This window comes from Numida meleagris, chromosome Z, assembly GCF_002078875.1.
Source record: "Numida meleagris isolate 19003 breed g44 Domestic line chromosome Z, NumMel1.0, whole genome shotgun sequence".
NCBI classification, from domain to species: domain Eukaryota; kingdom Metazoa; phylum Chordata; class Aves; order Galliformes; family Numididae; genus Numida; species Numida meleagris.
In genome coordinates, this window is record NC_034438.1 from 42,225,702 (window position 1) to 42,250,290 (window position 24,589).

At 41.8% G+C, this 24,589-nt stretch overlaps 1 protein-coding gene across 14 annotated transcripts in view; it reads left to right on the forward strand.

Moving 5' to 3' along the window:
- The window catches only part of CZH9orf3 (chromosome Z C9orf3 homolog), a 206,822-nt gene that overhangs the window by 174,482 nt on the left and 7,751 nt on the right, over nucleotides 1-24,589 (forward strand). For 13 of the 14 annotated variants that reach the window (XR_002433212.1, XR_002433218.1, XR_002433217.1 and 10 more), the window contains one exon: nucleotides 6,479-6,595. Coding sequence is in view for 10 of the 14 variants with exons in the window: in XM_021379873.1 (XP_021235548.1) it covers nucleotides 6,479-6,595 (117 nt within the window). In the remaining 4 variants the exon portion in view is untranslated. Of the gene's footprint in view, nucleotides 1-6,478; nucleotides 6,596-24,589 lie in introns of those variants that run through there. The other variant, XR_002433214.1, reaches the window with a different exon arrangement.

Here is a 24,589-nt window from a genome sequence, read left to right on the forward strand (position 1 = left end):
ACAATAACATGCACAATGTCAAAATCTCCTTTTAAATGTCACAGGACAGAAATACTGTGTGAATATGTAGTAGTTCAAGCACGTAAGAGGTCCCAACAGCCTTTTCAAATTGAGTGTCCCATAACATTTAGGAAAGCACAGCTCTAGTTATGCAAATGCTATGTGATAAGTGAATGCTAATTTAGGACAGATTTTTGAGAGGATGTTTCATAGGCACAGCCACACAGGTAAGGTGCTTTTCCATCAACTCCTCTTTCATAACTGTTAAATTGATTACTTAGGATAAGTTTCCTAAATTCAGTTGTTTTGTGAGTAGGTTAGTGCTGATATATCAGGTGAAACTGTAATTAAAATTGAACATTTACACAAAAACTTTTTTTGAGTGCTCCAGAAGGCTGTGTTAAATTGTAGCTGTCTCATGTGGGATAACACTGCTTGCATATTGACAATTGCACTCTGAATACTGCTATTTTTGTCCTTGCTTTGAATATTAAAAGTCAATGGAGATCAAGTCATCTGACTTGTGTTCTTGTGTGCTCTTTTTGTGTGTGCTGTTCTTCAGGATTTGTGTCCCTTATCCCACAACGCTTTCACAGTGTGTGGCCGGAATAAATCAAAACTGTGTGTTTGAGCAGGTAGTATCCTTAAAATTATTTGTGACATAGGTGATCTGCTTCTAAAGATACATCCTTAATTTTGATGGTACAAAGGGGAAAGTCACTGGGAACTCAGTGTAAGCCCCGTTGTTTATTAAAGAAATTATCCTCAGTGTCATTTTTATGTCCCACTAGTATGAAGCAAGTGATACCAGGCCTCTTGAATATCCCATAATCAGTATTTTTAAAGCAAACGTCGTAGGACTTTCTATTTGTGAAAAACCTCACTAAAATTCATGCTTAGTCTTACTGTTTTTAGAACAGATGTCATTTGCCAAGCACAGTAAGAGCTCCCTGAGCAGACATAGAGCAAACTTGAACACAGTGGGAATACATTTCAGAGAACTGCAGTTGTGAGGTACAATACAATGTGCTGCAAACAGATGTTTGTCTTGTTTTTAAATATAGTGAAGTCTACTTATCTTTTGTAAGCATTTGAAGAGGAGCTGAGTTTTCAACAAGAGGAAAGTCCTAAATGAAGTTAAATAGTACAGTCTGCTTCAATATGCACTTCTGAAATTTTGTCAGCCTCTGGAATATATGGGTTTTATTTTGCTAACCAGTTCAAAGCATTTTTTTTGTTGGCTGCAGATTACTTTTTTTTTTTCTGTGTTTTCAGTTGAAGTCCAGTTCTTTCAGACTTAGAATCTCTTAAGTGTATCACAGTGTATCACACTTTGCTAGTTAGCAGCTGTTATGTGTGGATGTTTTCACTGAATTCGTGTTACTTGATATGAGTACATTTTAGCTCCAGGAGTTGGAGGGGGGAGAAGGGGAGGGTAAAGCCTTGCTTTCATGTAAAAGAGGGTTACCATGCAGATGAAAATGTTATCTCAAGAACTTTGTTTGAGATAAACAGTGACAAAGTCTACCTAAAAATGTTGCTGAGTAAATAGTGTTTCCTTGAATTTTCAAGATACTAATTTTCTGGATGTTTTGAGAGAAGGGACATTTCTTTTACGGAGGCTTTTTGTTCAATTGCAGCCCAGAGAAAGCAGCCCTCAAGGGAAACTGTCTGAATGAAAAGTTTATAAAGCAAAATTCATCTGGGGATTCCTTTGATCAGTTCAGAATATCGATGCAGAGATGGCCTGGCCCTATAAATCCTGTCTGCTGAACTAGTAGCAGTGCTTTCTTATCTGCAGTTAATGAGGAAATTCTGACTGAAGGGAGCTATTCACTATTGAATGCTGGGGTGGGGTTTCTCTCTTTCTCACGTAAGAGAGGGGTGGGAAAGAATTCAGTTTGACCTTGGAAAGTCTTGTAAAAATGTAAATGAAAAGACATCTCATATTTTGAGGGGACTACATTCTCCCAGAGAAATGCTGCAGAAATCTGTTGTGTCTTGGAGACTTGAAACTTTCCTGTAAAATTTTCAAAGTTCAAATGCATTAATTCTGTTTTAGACCTTATGTGTGTTGTACTTCAGCCAGCATTTTCCAGTGTACAGTAGTGACCTTTTTTTTATTATTTTATTTTTATTTTTATTTACTTTCCCTCCTGTTTTTGGTCAGTAAACAGTTCCTTGCTGTGGTTACACAGACAAATATAGCTGAGAGCCCTTTTCTGGGAGAAGTGTCTCCTCGTGCATTTCTTAACCATTTTTGGGAAGAATTGATCTATCTGTGCATGTGAGAGAGGGAGGCAGTAGCTGTAAATTGAATTGACATCATATATATTACTCCCATTGATCCGCTTTTAGACTAGAGCCAGGATAAAAGGAAATGGCATCAGGGAGGAAGTATGCTCATTTAGGCACAGATCCCAGTGTGATAATGGAGTAATAATAGAAATCACACCACTGTCGATCAGTTGCTGCATTAGTCGCAGGCACATTTCCCTTTGGGAGGAGGCTTTCAATGACTTCATTCAAGTGCAGACTGAAGCAAAAGGGATATTCAGCATACCAGCTGTACTACTTCGGTGATTTGTGTCCTGTCTTAGGGGTGCCGTGTGAGCGCTAGTCCTGTGGATGCTCAAGCAGATATATCTGTGTCACATTTTATGGCTGTGAAAGGTCAGTAGTCAAATGTTTCAGTGTCATTTTTTTCTAGCATAAAGAGTGAATCTGGCATTTATTGCATTTGTTAATGTGGAATTGATAAATACACTCCTTCGCGTGTGTGGTCTTCTGGAACCAGAGGCCAGTGACCTCTGTGGCTGCAGTATCACGCCTTTGCAGAGACAAGACTTGCTTCCTTTGTGCTTTTTGCAGGTTAGGGATGCAGGATTCAGAAAACTCACATTTTTGTTTCAACATTTTTTGTAGAAACTATTTCAAAACTGCCTTGAGCTACTCTTTTAACAAAGCATAGTGGTTTAAGTATCTTGTACGCCCATATGAATAAAATACTAAGTGTGCTGTTTCTTAGTTCCTGGATATTTGGTATACATTGAATTTCAGACCCAGGATGCTGCTTGGATAGCAGTCTGAGTTACGGTTCCAGTTTGGTAACATTTACGTTGATTCTTCCATCTTGCTGTTCTGATACTCCATATCTTTTTTTTTTTTCAAACTTTAAATAATAATATCTAAATATTCAGACTTTAAAACCACCATATAAAGTAACTCCAGGGAAGTCGGGGACAGACAGCTATTTAGTGGGAAGACAAAGTGAAAACCTTTTAAAAGGCTGAGTAGTTGCAGGATGAGGCTTAAGGGCAAGGTAAAGCATGCAGTGTTGGGATACAGCTTTGTAGTGGGGATGATGGTTAATTATATAGGACATGACAGAAAACTTCTGGTGTGCTTGATCCCAAGACATGAATTTATTTCGTCTTTGTGGTGTCAGTACTCACAGCTGGGGGAGGGGAAACCCTGGGAAAGCAATGTGATTTCCATGCGGCAGCTCCAGGTTGTGGCCAGAGCTATCTGTTTTGCAATATAAACAGATGGTGTTGCAGAGTTCGTAGTCATCGTGAATTCTGTGTCTTGATATTTGCCTCATTTCCTGGTAGAAGGGATCTACTTTACTAATCACATATGTTTGAGCATTTTAATTGAGTATTCCCATGCAGTTTAGAGAGGGATTTTTCTTGTTTTAAAAGAAAAACAAAAAACAGAGATGGAAATTTTGTGTCTGGTGTGTTGTGGTTGTTTTTGGAATGTTTTCATCATGGAGAGAGATTTCACACAGTGAAATTTATATTGTTGTATTTTGCTGTAGCTGCATTATATAATTTTTATGTATGTTAGATATTCAATATGCTTTCGCAAAACGTGAGTTGTCATAAATGAAAATGGCTTCACAATATCCAAAACAAATTAACTTGTTTTCTCTAGAGTTTATGTTTTAGTAACACTGTACAGCAAGGACCTCTTTGTATTAAGTGTAAGGTAAACAGATGGAAAATCTTCAGTGTGCACCCCAAACAATTTTCAAAGTGCAAAAGATGAGAAGTAACAGGTGGGTGGGACAAATAAGGATGGTGGTGAGGAAAATGAAAAATAATGGAGTAAAACTTCAGATGTAATTCTGTGCAGTTATCTATAACCTTTGAAAATTTGCTTTGGCAATAGAGTTATTCATGTTGATTTATTTGAGAAAAAGAAGAATTCTAAACCCCAGGAGGAATTTTGAGGTAGTCTGTGCCCTGAAACTTCAGCTGAGCTTTCAGCCTCTTTCCTTAGGATAGTTTTTGTCTTATGTTGACTCTTTTTTATTAAAAAGGAAAAGGGGGAAATGAAAGAAAATATGTTCTTCCTTTTATTTTTTGTTGGAAGTAAGTAAATGGGAGAACAAAACGTAAGAGCTGCGCCCACTAGTGCCTGTTCAGTTATAGGCCTGACAGCACTTCTGCTAATGCCCACACCCGCTCTCTCCATGTTTGCTAGCTCTTAACTTGGACTTTAGTTAAACCATGGGCTGCAGACTAGTCTGTGAAGTTTTGTCTCAGACACCTAGAAGGTGAAAAAATAACTGAAACGGTAGTCTCAGGAGTTTTTGCTCTGCAGTCTCACATTCAGGAGGGAAGGAGTTTGATCTGGAATTCTGAAAATTCCTCACCCATACTGCAGCAGTAGACAGAGGTAAATTAAGGACATGGCTGTTGCTTTGTTGCTTTGCTTTTGTTGGCTTCATTTACATTCTGTAGTGTTATCTTAGACAATAGCTGTCTGTGGGTGAATCTGTAAAGCAGTTATATTGAGGATAGATAACTCAGTTATTCTGTACTTCCTCTAGCACACGTATATGTATATATGTATTCAAGCAGCTATTCTACAGTTTCTAAAATTAAGTATTATGCACTGTTATCTTAGTTAGCAGGGAAAGCTTTCTAAATAAGAAGTTACCTTTCTGTGTGTGGCGTTCTGCAACATTTCAAATTTTATTAGTGTTCAGAATGAATTCAGTCTCCAAGCAGAGTCACTTCCCAGAACATTTCCCAGTTTTGTTTTTTAAAGTACCTCCGCATCCTTCCCGGGCAGCTGCTCTTGGACCGTACAGTGAACATTCAACTTGGCACTTTAGTGGTTGTTCTAAGATTGAAATACTCAGTGTTTGTAAGCAACTGATGGTTTTTATGAATTACATTTTGTTAGAATGGGTATCACTTAGAAAATGTTCCTGTGAGAGCCAGTAAGTTGTAGGATTTGTTCAGTCCCTAGGAATATGGTTTAAAAATAAAATACGTGGAGGGAAATGGAATGGAAACTAATCTTTTAAATCCTAGAGTCTTCCTTTCTGCCTTGTTCTGATTGGGTATTAATGCTAAATTATGTCAGACTAAGAGGGAAGAAAATGTCCTGTGGCTTTATTGCTGATTATGATAATTTAGATACAATGAGGTGGGAGCAGAGCATGTCCAAATGGCATACAATTGGAAGCAGAGTTAAAATAACAGAAATTTTTTGTTCATTAGTCTGTCTGGAGGACAATAGAAGTAAAGTGGTGTTGATTTCTTTTTCTGTGCAAAGGCTTAAATACTTCCTGCCTTCCCCTTAGAATTTTGGTGCCCACCAAAATTGGATGAATTGTGGAAAATCTTTGAGGCATATAACATACTTTTGATGGATCATTCTGAACCCTGAGTTTCCAATAAATGTTTCCTGCCAGCTGGTGTAATTTCTTTCTGAGCTCTGTTTGAATTATTTATTTGTTCATCCAATAAGCCTTTTAAACAGAGCACTTAAGCACTTGCTACATCACACTACTAGTGTTTTTTGTTTTTTAAGCTGCATTAGATTCAACTTGAAAACAAGTCAGGCAACTACTATATATACACACACACATATATATATATACTGTGTGTACTACAGACATAACATTCATGCCATCTTTTCCATGTGGTGGTGGATAACTCCTGACTCTTTGCACTAGAATATGCCTCAAAATGTGATGTTTTAACATTGTTTTATGGGTCTCTCATTTGTGTCATGTTCACTAAGCATACTGAGCAATTGCTCATGTAGCAGCTAAAAGTGCCACTCAACAATTATACATGCGTATATATGGTTATTCTCTTATTTTATTCCTTCCAAGCCCAAACAAAATGCAATTACTTAGCATATTATTCCATAACAATCTTGGTTTAATAAGCTATGACTATGTCTCAGTAAGATAAATATGGTTTAGATCTGATCTAACTATAGTGTAATAAAAGCCATGGAGAATGTATCTTAATTGGGCCACGTACACAGCCTTTCAGAATACAGACACATAAAACCTGAAGTTTTTCAGAAATCAGCTGTAACTTCTTGCTATATTTCATGCATGCTGGAAGTACAGGGGTTATCACAATCATGTCCTCTTTGGTTTGTTTCTGTTTAATTGCTCAGAAAGTAGACCTCTGTTCACGCTCAGCATTTGTTTTCCTTTTAGCTGCTCCCAGACCAGCTGGTCTTACTTCTGGAGTATCTCCTGGAGGAGAAGACATTGTGTCCTAGAACACTGCAGCGCTTAGAGAAGACATACCAGCTCCATGACCAGGATGCTGAGGTAAGTCACTAAAAAAAAAAAATCTCTTATAAAATAATTCATTGTGTTGTTGACTGGGAATAATAGTGGTCCACTAGGAGCCAGGCTCCTAGTATCAAGTTGTATATTCCTTGTCTAAGCATAAAATTGCGTGTGTTAAATTCCTGTTGCATCTCCAGATGCCTTAATTGTCCAGTGCTTTTGTGTGTGTGTGTGTTGAGTAGGTCCAGATGTACTTGGATGCTGTAGTAGTAGTAGGAGAAAATACAACGTAGATGTCATGTACCATTGTACATGTACTTTAGGCAGCATGTTCACTCAAGTGCTACATTTCTCACCCTGTTATGGTGACTATGTATTAGAGTCAAGTTCATTTTAGTCTTTTGTGTGGTCTCCAGGTGCAGTTGTGTCTGTTGCAGTCTGAAGTTGAGCTTCCACATGGCTGGCCCATTTCGTTCCTCTCTGAGCACTCCCAAGTCTCACTTGAGATTTTGAAAAGTGTGCTTTCCAGAGTTTTTTAAGGGTGAATCCATTCTCTGCAGTTGCATGTGGAGTGTTAACAGTCACTGGGGAAAATACGAATGTATGTAGTAGTCTAAATGTGCCTCCCTTACGGCAGACATGCACCAGGCTAGTATCTCTGTTCCAAAGAGCTTAACGTCTTGGGAGGGCTGGGGGTAAACCAGTGAATCGATCTTACCACATGCAGTTCTGGCCACTTTGTAGAATCCCATGGGTGTCTCAGGTTGGGAAAACTGTGAAAATTAAGGCTACAAAACGTACTGCTGACAACTCCCTTGCAATTAGTCCCTGTTTGTATCAAGTTATCAGGTGGCGAGATAGGAAGATGAAATCAGTCATGGAAGTAAAGGCTGTGTAAAGAATGTTTAGATTTGTGTATACATGTGTGTAGTTTTTTTTTAAAGATTAGTTATGAAGGAGCATGTAATGTACAATGAGGGAGCATGGTAAATAACATGGCTTTCAACTCTTGTTAATTAAAAACTGCTTTGAAAACTGTGGAAAGTTAGTGTTCATAACTTACCCTGTTATAATTGGAATTTTATGGCCATAATTAAAATTGAAGGAGAGAGCAAAATCATTCTTGTTACTCTCATTCTGAAACTGCTTACTAGATACTTATAAACACTTCAATCTGAACATTCTTGTCAAGATTTATTGAACAGAAGTCTAGCTTTTTCTCAGAAAAAAAATGGCAACATTTCAACAGTTTACTGCAACTTTTTTTTATTGATACAAATTTCCAAATGCCAGACTTGTTTTTAATTAGTACTTGAAACAACATTTCTATCTATAGCTATTATAATATATTTTAATCTCATCTGAATACCAGTGAAATGTCAGGGGTTCTACAATGGGAAGAGAAATAAATAGGGAGGTAGATCAAGGCAATAGCTGTGGTGTTGCTGCTTCCTGCCAGTGAATTCTGAGCATCAGGCCACAAGCTTGACCTTCTCAAGTTTTTCCTTTCTCTCTACTTTCATATTTGCTTTCTTCTTTGCAGTGTCGCATAAAAGTACAGAAGTTCTCTCTCAGAATTTTTTTCTTGTATTTAAAAAAAAATAAATTCAACCTTGGTGAAAGGAGTATAATCCCCATTTCATTTTACAAAGTGAAGCCAAGAGCTTAGCAGATCTTCAGAAGTACAACTGAGATAACATTACCATTAGCATTTTACCGGTCATCAGATCACAGCCACCTACAACCCTTTAAAGGAAATGTTAGTTTACGCACCCTTACTTACCTGAGAGAATGGCCATTCATGCCTCTCACTCCAGTATGTGCACAGGAAATTTTTCCCGTAATGACCCTAATGATCCAGGGACAAAGAACAACAGTCCAACCTTACAGCTAGCTCTTCTTGTCTAAATTTGTTTTGTGAAGACATTTTTTCATTATAATGATCCTGTTGTGTTACTGAAGTTCAAATGCTGTTAGTACCTGGACAGCAGAAATAGATACAGATATAAAAAAACGTCAGCAGGCCTACAGAGAAAAAAAAAACCTCCATGTCAGAGGTTTTATTCAGGGATTTTTGAAAGTTAAGTTGTCAGCTGTGGTGTTCCATCCAGCAAAAAGAAGTTAAGAAATAGGAACCAGTTTTATTATTTTTGACAAGTGTTGTTTATGTTCACATTAATCTTGTAGTAGGAATTAGCAGTGAAATGGCTAATAATATGTGAGAGTCCTATGTAAAGAAGTATATTATTTTGTATTTTAAACAAAGTTTCATCTTAAAAATTGTGTGTAAAATATTGTCTGCACCCTTGGGAGCTGGAAGGCTTTTCACATATGTACTACAGTTAGCTAAAAGATCTTCTTAAACCATCAGAGGGGATATAAAGAATAATATTTATTTGTAGTACTGTTTATTCTCACAATAGTGTGAATGTTTCAAGCTTGTTAGCACTATTGAGAAAAAAACCAAGGGTTTGAATAATCTCACCTTATTGGATAAATGTGTTGGGAGGTGTAGAGGGGACAGTTGCCTGGTGGTTTTCACTGCTGGGATGAAATCAGCACACTGAGAAAGTACTGGGAAAAAGCTGCACTGACCATGGTTGGTGAGAAACAGGATACAAATTAATAGCCACTCTCCATCGTATTTGAAAAGTCGTGGCTGTCAGATGAGGTACCGGGTGACTGGAAAAAGGATCACGTCACTCCCATTTATAAGAAAGGGAGCAAGGAGGACTGGGAGAACTCCAGGCCAGTGAGTCTCGCTTCTGTGCCTGGGAAGATCATGGAACAAATCCTCCTGGATGACATGCTAGATCACATGAGGAATGAGCGTGTGATCTGAGCCAGCACGGCTTCACCAGGGGAAGGTCATGCCTAACCAATCTGGTGGCCTTCTATGATGGAGTGATAGCATTGGTGGGCAGTGGGTTCACTTCTGTGTCTGGGTGGAGGCTGGTCACGAGTGGTGTCCCCCAAGGCTCAGGTTTGGGACTGGTGCTCTTCAACGTCTTTATCAATGACATAGACGATGGAATCAGGTGCATCCTCAGCAAGTTTGCAGGTGACACCAAGCTGAGCGGTGCGGTCAATACACTGGAGGGAAGGGAAGCCATCCAAAGGGACCTGGACAGGCTGGAGAAGTGGGCCCCTGTGAACGTAATAAGGTTCAACAAGGACAAATGCAAGGTGCTGCACTTGGCCGGGGCAATCCCAGGTATTTATACAGACTGGAGGAAGAACTCCTTGAGAGCAGCCCTGCAGAGAAGGACTTGGGGGTCCTGGTGGACGAGAAGCTGGACATGAGCCAGCAGTGTGCACCTGCAGCCCAGAAAGCCAACTGTGTTTTGGGCTGCATTAAAAGAGGAGTGGCCAGCAGGGAGAGGGAGGTGGTGGTCCACCTCTACTTGGCTCTTGTGAGGCCCCGTCTGCAGTACTGTGTCCAGGCCTGGGGCCCCCAGCACAAGAAAGACGCAGAGCTCTTGGAACGAGTTCAGAGGAGGGTGACCAAGATGATCAGAGGGCTGGAGCACCTCTCCTATGAGGAAAGGTTGAGGGAACTGGGCTTGTTTAGTTTGGAGAAGAGAAGGCTCTGGAGAGACCTCCTTGTGGCCTTCCAATACTTGAAGGAAGTACATGAACAGGAGGGAAATGATTGTTTATGAGGGTGGATGGCAATAGGACAAGGGGGAATGGTTTTAAACTGAGACAGGGGAGATTTAGGTTAGATATTAGGAGGAAGTTTTTCACTCAGAAGGTGGTGACGCACTGCAACAGGTTGCCCAAGGAGGTTGTGGATGCCCCATCCCTGGAGGCATTCAAGGCCAGGCTGGATGTGGCTCTGGGCAGCCTGGTCTAGTGGTTGGGAACCCTGCACTCAGCAGGGGTGTTGAAACTAGATGATCTTTGAGGTCTTTTTCAACCCAAGCCATTCTATGATAGGCAAGGCGACTGCTGTCATTTACCTAGACTTGTGCAAGGCCTTTGACATGGTCCCCCACCACATCTTTATCTCCAAATTGGAGAGATGTGGATTTGATGGGTAGACCACCCAGTGGATAAGGAATTGGTTGAAAGGCCGCATTGGTTGAAAGGGTGGTGATCAATGGTTCTGTGTCCAGGTGGAGGCTGGTAAAGGGCGGTGTCCCCCAGCAGACTGTCTTGGGACCAGTGCTCTTTAACATCTTTATCAATTATGTCGATGGTGGAATTGAGTGCACCCTAGCAGTTTGGTGATGACACCAAGCTGAGTGGTGCAGCTGACACAATGGAAGGAAGGGATGCCAATCAGGGGGACCTCAACAGACTTGAAAGTTGGGTCTGGGTGAATCTAATGAGGTTTAACACAGCAAAGTGCAAGGTTTTGCACTAGGGCCAGAGGAATCTCAGGCATATATACAGACTGGGAGGAGCAATCCTTGAGAGTAGCCCTACAAAGAAGGACGTGGGGGTCCTGGTGGATGAAAAACTTCATGAGCTAGCAGTGTGCTCTTGCAGCTCAGAAAGCAAACGGTATCCTGGGCTCCATCAGAAGAAGGGTGGCCAGCACGGAGAGGGAGGTGATTGTCCCTCTCTACTCTTACCTTGTGCAGCCCCATCTGGAGTACTGCATCCAGGTCTGGGGCCCCCCGTACAAGAAAGACAGGGAGCTTTTAGAGAGGGTCCAGAGGAGAGCCACTAAGATGGTCGGAGGGCTGGAGCACCTACCTCCCCTGTGAAGACAGGCTGAGGGAGCTGAGCTTGTTCAGCTCGGAGAAGAGAAGGCTGCATGGTGACCTCATTACAGCCTTCCGGTACCTGAAGGGAGCCTACAAACAGGAGGGGAGTCAACTCTTTACGTGGGTAGATAATGGCAGGACAAGGGGAAATGGTTTTAAGTTGAAGGAAGGAAGATTTAGGTGGATACTGGGGGGAGTTCTTTTCCAAGAGAGTGGTGAGGTGCTGGAACAGGCTGCCCAGAGAGGTTGTGGATGCCCTGGCCCTGGAGGTGCTCAAGGCCAGGTTGGATGGGGCCCTGAGCAGCCTGGTCTAGTATTAGATATGGAGGTTGGTGGCCCTGCCTGTGGCAGGGGGTTGGAGCGTGGTGATCCTTGAAGTCCCTTTCAACCCAAGCCATTCTATGATTCTATGCTCTGGGCTTGTTTTGCCTGGGAGTTATTTTACAGTTTTCTCATCTACAGTCCTGTGTAGCTCACTACGTTCCATTCTTGAATTTCACAATCGATGCAAGAAAACTCATTTCTGTGGAATGTCTTTTTGTCTTACACAAGTACTGCATGGAACATCATGTTCTTGTTTCTTAAAGCTTTTGTATCTGTATTTCTGAAATGCCTTTATTTGGACTTTACAGTTCAACACTCTTGTAAAAATGTACACACATGGCCATGTCTGCTCTTGCACATAGAGATGTGCAGGTTTGGGCTCATTCGGTGAAGATTACCAGAAGCACTGTTCACTGCTTGTTATCAAACATATGTCCAGTCTTACAAATTTAAGGGCCATACTTTGATTCTGAGAGGATTGTTTGCAGCAGGTTATCCACTTCTCTGTGATCCCTTTGTACTAAACGAGAGTGACATGACTTAGCCTTTGCCTGGAATTTAACTGTTGAGGTCTTTTCAAGGAACACCCAGGATACCTATAATTCCTTGGGTTTTCCTCAGCAACTCAACTGTCCTCTTTCACATGAGGTTTCATGAGAGATGTACAGCTTCAGAGAAGAGGAGGAGAACACCCCCTCCTGAATCAGTAGACTCTCCCTCCTGACAAGAACACATTTAAATGCTTCAGTTAAAAAAAAAAAAAAAAAAAAAAAAAAAACCAACAGAGGTTAGGTAGCATATTTCTGATTCACAGTCAAGAGCCGATCTTTCTGTGCTAGCAAGCTTTGAGCCTCCAAAGCTAGGAGGTTTTTTTGAGGTACCTGTGGTTTAACCATACTTCACACTGGGCAGCCTCCAGTCTGGAATGCTACAAGAGGGCATTTGCACAGTTGCAAAATTTGCGAGTCCTTCCTATTTTTTCAGTCAATTTCTATAAGAAATCAGGATTTCTTTGTCCATTTACTGTTGAAGCCTTGGAATTGTATAATAATACAATCACCAAGGTTGGAAAAGACCTTCAAGATCATCCAGACCAAGTGTCCACCTGTCACCAATATTTCTCACTAAACCATGTCCAGCAGTACATCTAAATGTTTCCTGAACACCTCCAGGGACTCCACCACTTCCCTGGGCAGCCTGTTACCAGGCCACTCACTCGGAGAAGAATTATTTCCTAACGTCCAACCTGAATCTCCTGCGGTGCAACTTGAGGCCATTCCTTCTAGTCCTATCACTAGCTACATGGGAGAAGAGACTGATCCTCACCTCACCTCACCACAGCCTCCCTGCAGGTAGTTAAAGAAAGAGATAAGGTCTCCCCTGAGCCTCCTCTTCTCCAGACTAAACAACCTCAGCTCCCTCAGCTGCTCCTCATAAGGCCCGTGCTCCATACTCCTCACCAGCTTCACTGCCCCTCTCTGAACATGCTCAGGACCTCAATGTCTTTCTTGCAGTGAGGGCCCCAAAACTGAACACAGTATTTAAGGCGTGGCCTCACCAGGGCTGAGTACAGAGGTGCAATTACTTCCCTGCTCCTGCTGGCAACACTATTTCTGATACAAGCCAGGATGCCACTGGCCTTCTCGGCCACCTGGGCACACTGCTGGCTCATGTTCAGCCAAGCATTGACCAATACGCCTAGGTCTGTTTCCACTCCACAGTCTTCCAGCCACTCTGCCCCAAGCCTGTAGCGTTGCCTGGGGTTGTTGTGGCCAAAGTGCAGGACCTGGCACTTGGTCGTGTTGAACCTCATCCCATTGGCTTCAGCCCAGAGATCCAGCCTGTCCAGATCCCTCTGTAGGGCCTTGCTACCCCCAGGCAGATCGACACTTCCTGCCAGCTTGGTGTCATCTGCAAACTTACTGAGGGTGCTCTCAATGTCCTCATCCAGGTCATTAATAAAGATGTTGAACAGGACAGCCCCCAGCACCAACCCCTGGGGAACACCACTTGTGACCAGTCTCAGCTGGATTTAACTCCATTCACCACCACTCTCTGGGCCCGGCCCTCCAGCCAGTTCCTTACCCAGCAAAGAGTGTACCTGTCCAAGCCACCGGCTGCCAGTTTCTCCACGAGAGTACTGTGGGAGACAGTGTCAAAGGCTTTGCTGAAGTCAAGGTAGACCACATCAACAGCCTTTCCCTCATCCACCAGGCACATCACTCAGTCATAGAATGAGATCAGGTTGGTCAAGCAGGACCCATGAACCCATGCTGGCTAGGCCTGATCCGCTGGTTGTCCCACACATGCCCTGTGATCTCCCTCAAGATGATCTCTGCTCCATAACGTTCCCTGGCACCGAGGTCAGGCTGACAGGCCTGTAGTTCCACAGATCCTCCTTACAACCCTTCTTGTAGATAGGAGTCACATTGGCAAGCCTCCAATCCTCTGGGACCTCTCCAGTTGACCAGAAATGCTGATAGATGATGGAAAGCAGCTTGACTATCACCTCTGCCAGTTTCCTCAGCACCCTTGGGTGGATCCCAGTCAGCCTCATACACTTGTGGCAGTCCAGGTGGAGTAGTAGGTCTCTAATTGTTCCCACCTGAATCTTGGGGATTTTATTTTGCTCCTCATCTGAGACTTCCAGGTCAAGGGATAGAGTACCCCAAGGATAACTGGTCTGACTTTAAAAGACAGACGTAAAGAAGTCATTGAGAACCTCAGCTTTTTCCTTATCCTCAGTGGTCACCTTCCCCACCACATCCACTAAAGGATGAAGATTCTCCTTGGCCCTCCTCTTACTTTTAAGATCTGCAAATACACAAAAATGCAAGTGTATTTTCCTGAGATTTAGTTCACTAGCATAAATTATTTTAACTGAGCTTTAGTCAACTTTTTGAGAGCGGTAGTATTTCCAAAGTGTAAAGGCACTTTTCCATTAGCTCTTAATGCCTTAAGGCCCATCATGCCTCAGACCTTGTCGTACAAGTGGATGACAATTGCATGGAAGAATGGTTGGGTGGTTACAAAGCAACTACATTTACCATTAGATAGCACAGTAGGATAACAGAAGTGAAACCAGGTCTGAGGTCCTTTCCTTTTATTTTTTTATCTCCCTCCTCAGGTTGTAGTTATGTGCACAGTTAACTTAATGAATATCTAGCCTCATGCAGAGCATAGAGTTGGTTTACTTGGAAAGTATTTAAATCCTCCTAATCTTGGTGACACTTCTTTTGATAGGGTTGTGCAAGCTTGACATATTTGAACATAGGTTTTTGAGGACTTGCCTTTACAAAACTGTTTATTACAAATATCTAAAGACAACACTGACAACTCTGAATAACAATTTGTGAATCTGCTAACAGAGAATGACAGAATGGCTAAGGAGGGAAGAGATCTCTGGAGGTGACTGGTCCAGTCCCCCTACTCAAGCAGGGGACACTTAAAGCAGGCTGCTCGGGAGTAAGTCCAGAATAAAACTTTGCTTATTTATATTACTTGTGTTCTAACATCTTCATTTGATCAGGAAGAGGCCTGTAATATGTACACCAGACTACAGGACATTTAAGTGGCTTGCAGAGCAATAACAAAGATGATAGGAAAAAGTCATCAACACGATAGGAGACAGGCAGTGGATGTATGTTAAACTTCCAATCCTATTTACAATCTGGTAATATTTCTGCAAGTGTGTTTTACTTGTTGATGAATTATGTAAAACCTAGTGATAGAAAAATGGCTTGTGGATTAAACAGAAAGATTTGTGGTGTATTTTCCTAGAACTTTCACCACTGAGTTAGCTTTTCTTTCTTTCCTACTGCAGGCATCACTTTCTTAAAAAATGTCTTGCCTGCACAGCATATGAAAAGTCTCTTTGTTAGTTTTTCCTGTCTCAGCAAATTGTCTGAAATTCTCTTCACTTACATAATGCTTTCCCTGTACTCAGGATCATAATGTGGTGTATTTGGGGGAGAGGAATAGGAGAGAGAAATGTGAGTAAAATGGGTAAAGATCATAACATTGCAAGTCATGTGAGTGACATAAAGCAATTCTCACACAGTTACTTCATTGTGTATGAGGTCTCCCTATGAGACCAAGGCTATGAAGTGGTGGCATCTTGTTTCACTGACAGAAGTCCAGTCATGCTAATACAAACCATATAAGGTGCTTGGCATCCTTAAAGTAGCAAGAGTTGGGTTTAGGACACAATAACTGATCTTTCCTAATCTGTGAAATACTGATAGGCACAGAAGTACAATTGAAGTGATGCAGTATCTATCTTGCTGCTTCCTATCTGGTGGTCAGTGCATTAAGCTGAGCACATTCTCACGCTGTATGGCTTAGTTGTCCTGCAGGTTGCCACTGAGCATTTTTGAAAGGCACCCTTACAGAAGAGTGCTCTATAGAGTGTAGTGTGAAACTAAATGGGAAAAGGGAGCTGGTCAGGAAAGGTCAGTCCATGCTAGCCAGCAGAAAAGGCACTGAGTGAGCTCTCCTTTCAGCTCAGCTGGGGCTAGGCCTTTCTTGCCAGATGCACTTGGGGCAGGGGTTCAGGAGCAATCTCCAGCTTTTGAATATAATTAGCAGTGTGTACAAATACCTCCATAAGCTTACCAGTCTTTCTTTACTAGGCTGCAAAACAACATTTAGGCATGTTTCAGGTAGTGTTGCTGCAATTAAATACCTGTACCTATGTGATCCTTTCATGTAACCTGTGTGTGACCAATTCAATAGATGAAAAAACCAACAGCTTGAACTGATGGCCATTTTATAGGACACTACTTTCTTGAAGAAAAAGATAATTGCATACAACAATTTCTTGTTTCTGCAAAAGACAAAATAAAGAAACTTTCTAATTTAAGTATACAGCTGTTGTTCAGTTTCAACTCAAGTCAGGAGGAGATGCCTTATTTTTTACATGAGCATATATTTTGCAGGACTGACAAAGATGCTGTGAAAATTTGTCACTTATGCAAAATACATTTTCACCTGCCTTTTTCTTTCTTAATGTTATATTCAGAGCACCATTGTGAGTCTATAGGTAGGTAAGATTACTTTGAGGAATGTTTCATTTTCACTTAGCAATTATTTAGGAGTTAGGAGCTTAGAATATCTTGTGTTTATCTGGCTGTGTGCTAGGTTTGTTTCTGAAATAAATCAGATTTGAGACTTTCATGCCAACCATTTCTGAGGTGTCATGATCATTAAATAGAAAAGAAAGAAGAAATACAAGTTTTTACTAAGTAAAATCTCTGTAAAAGTCAAGTCTGATACTTTTCATACTGATCACCACAGAAATATTAGAAATATTAAATTTTACACTGCCCTACTCCTCATTCTTCCTGTGGCACATACCTAGAAAATAATATTTTACTGTTGTTGGAAATCTCTCCCATTTTCGGTAGTAAGCTGAATAAGGTGAGAGTAAAGCATACTATCTGACGTCCTGGATGGGAAATATATTGACCAGAACAACAGCCACTTTTCAGAAGGTCCTCTATGATCTTGATTGTTTTGAATCTTCGTCCTGTTACAGTTCTTGTGTTGCAGTTAATTGCAGTTTGCAGACTTTTTGAGACGTATGGTATTGGTGTTGCTATCGGTGAAGACAGTTTTTCACAAGAATACGTTGCAGGAGCTGGGGTTTAGTCGTGGTGATGTTTTTTGTGTTTTTTTCTTCCCCCTCAAAAAAGGACCTTCTAGGCTATGACACTTGCTTTCCAAAGATCAGGCCCAAAATACAGTGTGAATACGAAACAACTGGAACAAGATGAAGGTAAATGCTTCCAGTAACAGTTGTCCCCTGGGGCTGTCTCTGGCTCATGTGACTGTCGTATCTTAGCAGATGTGCTAGAATGAATTTGTAAGAGTGATCAAAGGGTAATCTCTAGTCACCATAATTTGGGTTTATTTTGATGCCACATGAAAATTATCAGGGCTTGAGAACAGAAAACCCCTCAACCAGCATTACCTCTATGAAAGGCACATCAGAGCACAAGATTCATGGAGCACTCAAAATAACTTAGCACGAGTCAGCATTCCTGCTCCCCAACCATCGAAGAGCCAACAGCAACACGTCACTTCCAAATGATCTCACTTCCTGCTGGGTGGTATTCTCAGGAGTTTCCAAGCCCCTGCCTGGTACTATTACCAGTGCTGTTTGTTTGTCCTCCCTTGTTTTTCTAACTGGTTTTAGCACTTAATTTCATCATTATCTGGCAACCCAGCAACTTAGCGAGACTTGAAAAGTGGGGACAGCTAGCCCTAGGAGTGAACCATGTAGTGAATTTTTATTACTGCTACTATACTATGACTATTATTTGGTCAAAGAATCCACAGAGGAAGGGATTGGAGATAGCTCCTACTTTTCTGTATTCTGGAAAGGAGGATAGTGTGGTGCCTCATGTTTGGACTTCTGAAGTCAGTCTCAGAGATTATCTGAATTGGGTGCAGTTGTGTTATCTGAATTTTCAAAAGGTATTTCTGTGCAGGGCAATACAGAGCTAGCTCTGTGATACAAACTACCTGGCCTTGTCCTGAAATGTAAAAGATAATTCTGTTTGTATATGTATGACAGCTGCTAGGCTAGGAGCTGGATTTAGTTATAAAAACACCAAAAAAATGCTCCTAGTTATCAGTAGCAGTTTTCCCCAACTGATTGATTTATTATGACGCTGTGGACATGTTTCTTCTTGTGCGGTGCATTATCTCTGGTGGTTGTGTTTTTTCTCCACTGTGAATGAAACATGAAGATGTTTCTTTTCTTTATTTTAAATAAACTGATTCTGATACTACATCCAAACAGCTCATCAAACTTCTCCTGCTTACATAAAGGCTGATGCAAATACAGGTTATGCCAGATAGGATCACAGGGAGGGAAAAAAATAGGGCATGACATAAGCTTGTAAAGTCTAAATAGCACAAGAAACAAGGCAGTTCAAAATTGCTAACCCTAGCTGGTTCTGACATCATTACCGTAGCTGTACAGATCACACTGCTGAGTCACTGGCTTACAAATATGTGGGTAAAATTTTGCTGTCCTCTTTTCGGCTCTGTGCCATTAAAAAACCTTTTGGAATGCAGTGCCCTGGAGAGCTGTCATGCTGTGTTCCACGTGGGGCAAACGTTGCCCTGAGCAGCAAAGCTAGTTGTGTGCTTGGGGGCAGGGATCAAGAGAAGAGAAGACTCAAAAATTCAAAACATGGAGTAACATCTCTGCTCTCATTTCGGCTGTGAGTATGTTTCTTCTGAGCTTGCACAATCAATGCATATTTCTCTTAAGAGTTTTTTCTGGGGATTTGGAGAGGGGTTTGTATGAGTGATGTGTCTTTAGAGTCAAAACTTTGTGTTTAATTGTTTTGAAAATTGGAACCAAAGTTTTAAACTATGCAAAACTAGAAAGATGTGAGCACAAGTTTGACGGGCTGGCTGTGACTGAAGCCACAGAGAAACCAGGCAGCCACATTGTTCATTGCCTGGAATTTGTGTCTCATTTTCACATGGAGCTCTAGACCCTGTCTGTGACAGTCATCTTGCTTGGAAATGACAAAAGTTTGGACCACTGTAACTGTGGGAAACTTAAGATAAAAGAAAGGCACTTTTTTGTCTCCAGTTATGACAGGGAAGAGGTAGGAGCAGAGGAAAGGGGCGCAAGCCAAGGGGCAGCTCACTGTTGTGCTGATGCTTGCACCAGCCTTTCCTTTTGCTGAACAGGAGTTATGATTCAGTAATAATTGGTAACAGAAGGTTGGTGTGCCCCACATCAAACTCTGTGGAGACAGATTTCTGCTTCAGATGTATGGGGTGTGTTTGTGTGCTTTTTCCCACTACAACATTTGGTTTTATAAGCCCAACATGCTTTTATTTGCATTTATAAATAGCTCATGTTGAAATATATTTGCAAGCACTATATGGGTAAAAACTGTAGGAAGACTTGGTTGGGAGACAGCCAGAAGAGGCAGTGTGATGGGCAGTATTTGAACCACCTGCAGTGTTGACACAAAAACAAAATTACGGTGATACCAGAGGTATTATAGCCACTGTTGTCAATAGGCATTTTAGGTGTGAGGGATGTCAAAGGGAGTTTGGACAGGGTTGTACATCAGAGACAGTTGTAGTCATGTGATCATCAGGTGAAGTGTCAGCTGAGACATGCACACATGGCTAAGGCTCTCTCACCTTGCTGACAGGGCTCTTCCCCCCAGCATTTCTTGGTGGAAGCTGCTGAGCAAGACTAGACCTGAGGCCAGGACCAGCCCTTCCTTCCCTCTCCTCTGAGGTCCTGGACCACACCACCCCAAGCTGTTCCCTGACCCTCTGAGAACTATACTGATGTTCCCTCCACCTCATGTGGGGCCAGTGCTATGGATGGGGTTGCTGGGGCCTGCTCCCCGCCAATTCAGGGCCCTATCCTGGTGCCAGGACATCCCCAGCATTGCAGGTAGAGGGAGGTACAAGAGGGCAGAGCTGCCAGAAGGCAGCCCTGCAGCCAAAAGTGAGCAACACCATGGCAAAGCTCAGCTCAACACACATCTCTAGTGAAGTTGTTCAAGTGGCAGCTAATGACACCACTTCTTCCATCTGCATCTTACTGCAAGCTGCAAAACATACTAGCGCTCCAGCCTGATGAACAGGCAACAAGGCTGGGGAAAGGGTAAGCATTTGGTTCCAGTGTAAGGACTGTATTTATGACTTTAATTAAGGCTTATTTTTAAAAACCTTTTGTTTTTAAATCTAAGTGGTTTCACATGCTGTGTTAAACAGTTCCTTACCTCATGTGGCATTACGATATAGGAGCTGCTTCCCCTGAAGCAGAGGCCATGGCAGCTTAGATTAAAATGCGGTGGAAAAGCCCTCAGGTGTAGTGGGGACACTCTCCCTGTAGGCGCTGCTGAAGCTGCCACACTACCTTGGTGCTGGTGATTGCCATTTTTGTCCTTTCTTTATCTAACCTTGCTGTAAATTGTCATCCTACAATCACTTCATTGGCCCATAGAAGGAGGAGGAACAGCCAGCTGCTGTTGTGTTCCAGTCTTCTGCTGAAAGGGAGAAAGGAGGGGCAGGTGAAGGAGTGTGTGGAAATTCAGCGTGAAGTGTCCTCTTGTAGCCACTGATTCACAAAAAGAGCTTTGATACCCAGAGAAGGATGCAGCCAGTGCCTCCTTTTAGGAGGGATTAGACATGGCTTCTTAATCTCTCATTTTCTGCCTTCTTTTGGAAAACTTGTACAAACACAGATGTCATTGATCACAGATGTGGGCTATATAGGGAGAAAAGTGTCTGGTCTCTAAATGGGAGCTCTCTTGTTTTGAACCATAGGTGAGGAAAAAAGGGCATTTGTTTTCCCTAAACAAGCTTTTGGTATACTCTTCATTGCTAAGGGCTGAACCTTTCCCTGGGATGCTGCTCTGCAGTCAATAATGTCATAACCTTCCTGATCACAGAGAGCAGCAGCAATGTGCTCCACTCTGCTTGGACATCCTAAGAAGCATGTTTTATGATTCCTAGGCTTCTGTATGTTTATGTGGGAAAGAGTTACCATGCTGGTTGTGGAGAAGCATGTGTTTTATTTGGAACTGGAATCCTGTTTGCAGTGTGGGGGACCCAGACAAGAAGGACCTGGAGTGGTGGTTCTTCAGCAAGGCCTTGGTACTTCTAATAACTTTGTAAAAGTGAAATTTTGTTATATCTTGCAGGAATGGTTCAGTGGCCTGCAGCTGGAGGGGAGGTGAAGGCACAGAAGGGAAAGAAATGCCCATAAATCAGATTTATGAAGGGAGGAAGGTTCAAGCCTATGCCCATTGGTTAGCTAGGGTTTTCAGCAGCTGGCTTCCTTGGTACTTTGGGGCAGTTACAGCTCCACGTGCTGCTAGTTGTCCCATGGTTTTCAGTTGGCCAAAGCAGAGAATACAGAAGTTGTTTTTGCAAACCCGGATTGTGCAGCCCCTCTCTTCCCTCACGATAAACAGAGGCAGTTGCAGCATGTTCTACCCACAGCCTCCATCAGTGCTGCTGAGGGGTTGAAGGACAGGGAGGACTTCAAGTCCTATTCCCCCACCACAAACATCCCTCATAATGTGCTATTGCTTCACCTACACAGAAGTAGCAATCAGAAGGAGCAAAACAAACAAAGTCGTATGTCATGGCTATCAATATTATCAAGATCTTAAGTCTGGTATTCTGTTGAAGTTAGATTTTAAGTAGCTTTTTAACAGCCAGTTCATTACTTCAGACTTTTAAGTATTTAAAGCACTACATAGTTGTCCTTAAAATGGCAAGTGTCTTCTGAGAAAAATCATTTTGATGAGCCAGCTCATTGGTAGCTTAGGGTTTCCCTAAGCTGTTTGTCAGGCTGCCCATAGACTAAGGTACTTATGCTGGAGACGGAGAGAAAAACGATATTCGAAGTGGGTGGCAGTAATTGTCACAGAGCTGCGTGTGCAATCACTGTCCATGACAAAGATCCCTGAGTTCCATCAAGATGGGGTCCCACCAGCCATGCTCTCCCTTAGCAGCAGTTCTTCTAGCATAGGAGGTGAAAAGCAGTGTTAGTAGGGCTCTGAACGAGCATTACAGGTGTGAAACACAGCATTAATTGAATCTTGACACTATGAGGGTCTTGGAAGCAAGGGTAGCTGTCAACACTGCTGGCTTCTACAGCAGTGTATCTGGATATGGTTTTGCTGGCCCTGCAGTGTTGTCAGAGGATTGCCATTCGCTGCCTGTTAAGTTACTTACGCACTGAAGACTCAGTGACTTTTTGGACCAAAATACAAGTTCATTAAAGCTTTTAGACAACTTCTTTGCTCAGACTCCTGAAAGACCTTTGGCATACACAGAAATCCCAATTTCAGACTCCTTGTCAGAGTGATGAATCCATTCTGCTTGCATTCACTAGGTTTTTGGCCACTGAGTAAATTTTTTTTAGATTGTCAATCTGATATTCTGTCAGTACAGTTGTAACACATGCAGCAGTTTCACTGCTCCTTTTGAGCTCATTTAGCATCCCTGATAGTCTTTCTTTGTAAATGTTTGTGAAACCAAATTTACATACTAAAGCATGCACATCTTATGGTTTAGGGGGGTAGGAATGCTTATGTGAAATGCAGGCTATATTGAATTAAAAGTCACTGATAACAACCTGGCTGGTGTGTTAAAGAGTAGCTATTTTAGCTGTTCTTAAATCTTTGTTCTTGCAAAGGTAGAGAGAGGTTTTAAAAAAAAAAATCATTAAGCCCACTTTGCCCAGTAGCATGTGACATTGATCCTTAATTGTCTGAAAATGCTCTAATATTTGAATCCAGTTTACTTGTAGGTAGGAAGTGACTGGAAATAAATAATTTCAAATGGAACAGCATTCTGTTGCTCTAGAGCTACAGCTTCCCTCTTGTTAATTAAAGCTAATCTATAGTAGGACAGCATCATTTTTTAAAAAAGTTTTGCTGTATTTTTCTTCTCTAAATTAGACCAGAGTCTGGCACCCGAGACTGTTTAATTAACATTTACAATTCCAGCTTTTGAAATATATATATATTTTTAGTCAAGTCTGTACTCATGTTTTATAAAGATCACATATGCTTCCTACCTTTAATAAAGGTTCCACTTTAGTGGACAATAGCTCTTATTGTATTTCACATTACACTGTTCTCTATTATCTCTAAGCGTGTAGCTTTTGTTCTATGATTTAGATTTGTTGTCTCATGGCATCTTTTAAATTGGATCCAGCTATTAGTAAAATGTACTCATCTTCCCTGAAGCTAGTCTCCCATTCTACAGACCAAGAGCTGAATACAACTCGAGTTTTCTCTTCTTTTTTTCTATTCTCTCCCCTTCTTCTATCTTCTCAAAAGGTCTTGGCTTAGATTACTTGCTTTCTAAATCTTATTTGTAGACCTCAGAAGTAAGATATTTATTTTATGCTTGCATATATATGATTGAGAATATTAGCAAGCTAGATCATTACAGTATAACATATAAAGCTTTCTCAGAGAGTATTTGTTTTAGGTTTGCCTGATTGTTTCTGTGAGGATCAGGAGAGTAATACAGATTAGACAAAGCAAGTTATCACCTGGGTCAGAAAATAAAAATTATCACTCTAATTTAAAAATACAGATTTACAGATACATCACTGGGAATTTTTCTTTTGAAAGTGGAGGCATGTACTTGATGCCCGACATGAGTTTACTCCATCAGCCTCAAGCACCATTTACCAGAAGACTGTGGCCCACACTGTTAGAACAAAAGGATTGTCTTAGAGCAAGATTATTAATGAATTTTATGCAAGCATTTATTTCATTTGCAATGTTATGTAGAGTTTACTATATCTGAACATTATTGTTTTGGTTTCAAAACATTTTGCATTGCACTGTCAAAATACAGGTGGTATTTGAGCTGTACGTAATATTGTGTGATACCATGTATTTTTCTTTAAGTGAAATTAGAAGTTAATATGAGACCACTGGAGGTGGTCCTAACCTGGGCACTCTGTACTATCTGACTGTAGCAGCCCTTCAAGATGTTTCAACTAGATGCTAGCCAGTACATAGGTCCTGATGGAATTATTTTTGTAGAAACTTGTCAGTGGGTTTTCAGATGTCAAGCCTGAGACAGTGACTTGTCTGGGTGTCTTCCTGCCACTGAGCTGAAGCTTGAAGGAATGAAAGAGCTAGGGGGGTGCATTAGGGATCAGAGATGCAACGAGGCCCCTCCTAGGCAGGGCAGCTCTGAGCCTGAAGCCCAAGCTAGGGAAGCCAGCAGCGTTTCCTGCTTTGGCGCATGGTGCCTTTAGCTACCAGGCAGTGGGAACACTGAGGAGGTGGCAGTTGCTGCTGTGGATCTGCTGAAGGCAGTGCATGCTGCCAGCCATGGTGGGAAGGGTGGCTGTGAGTTGCTTCTCAGGTTTAGTTGGTCCCACGTAGCCAGCCAGAATGACATATGGTGTGCATTTCTGCATCATGCAGGAGAGCACAGAGAAATCACAGAGAGGAAATTTGGA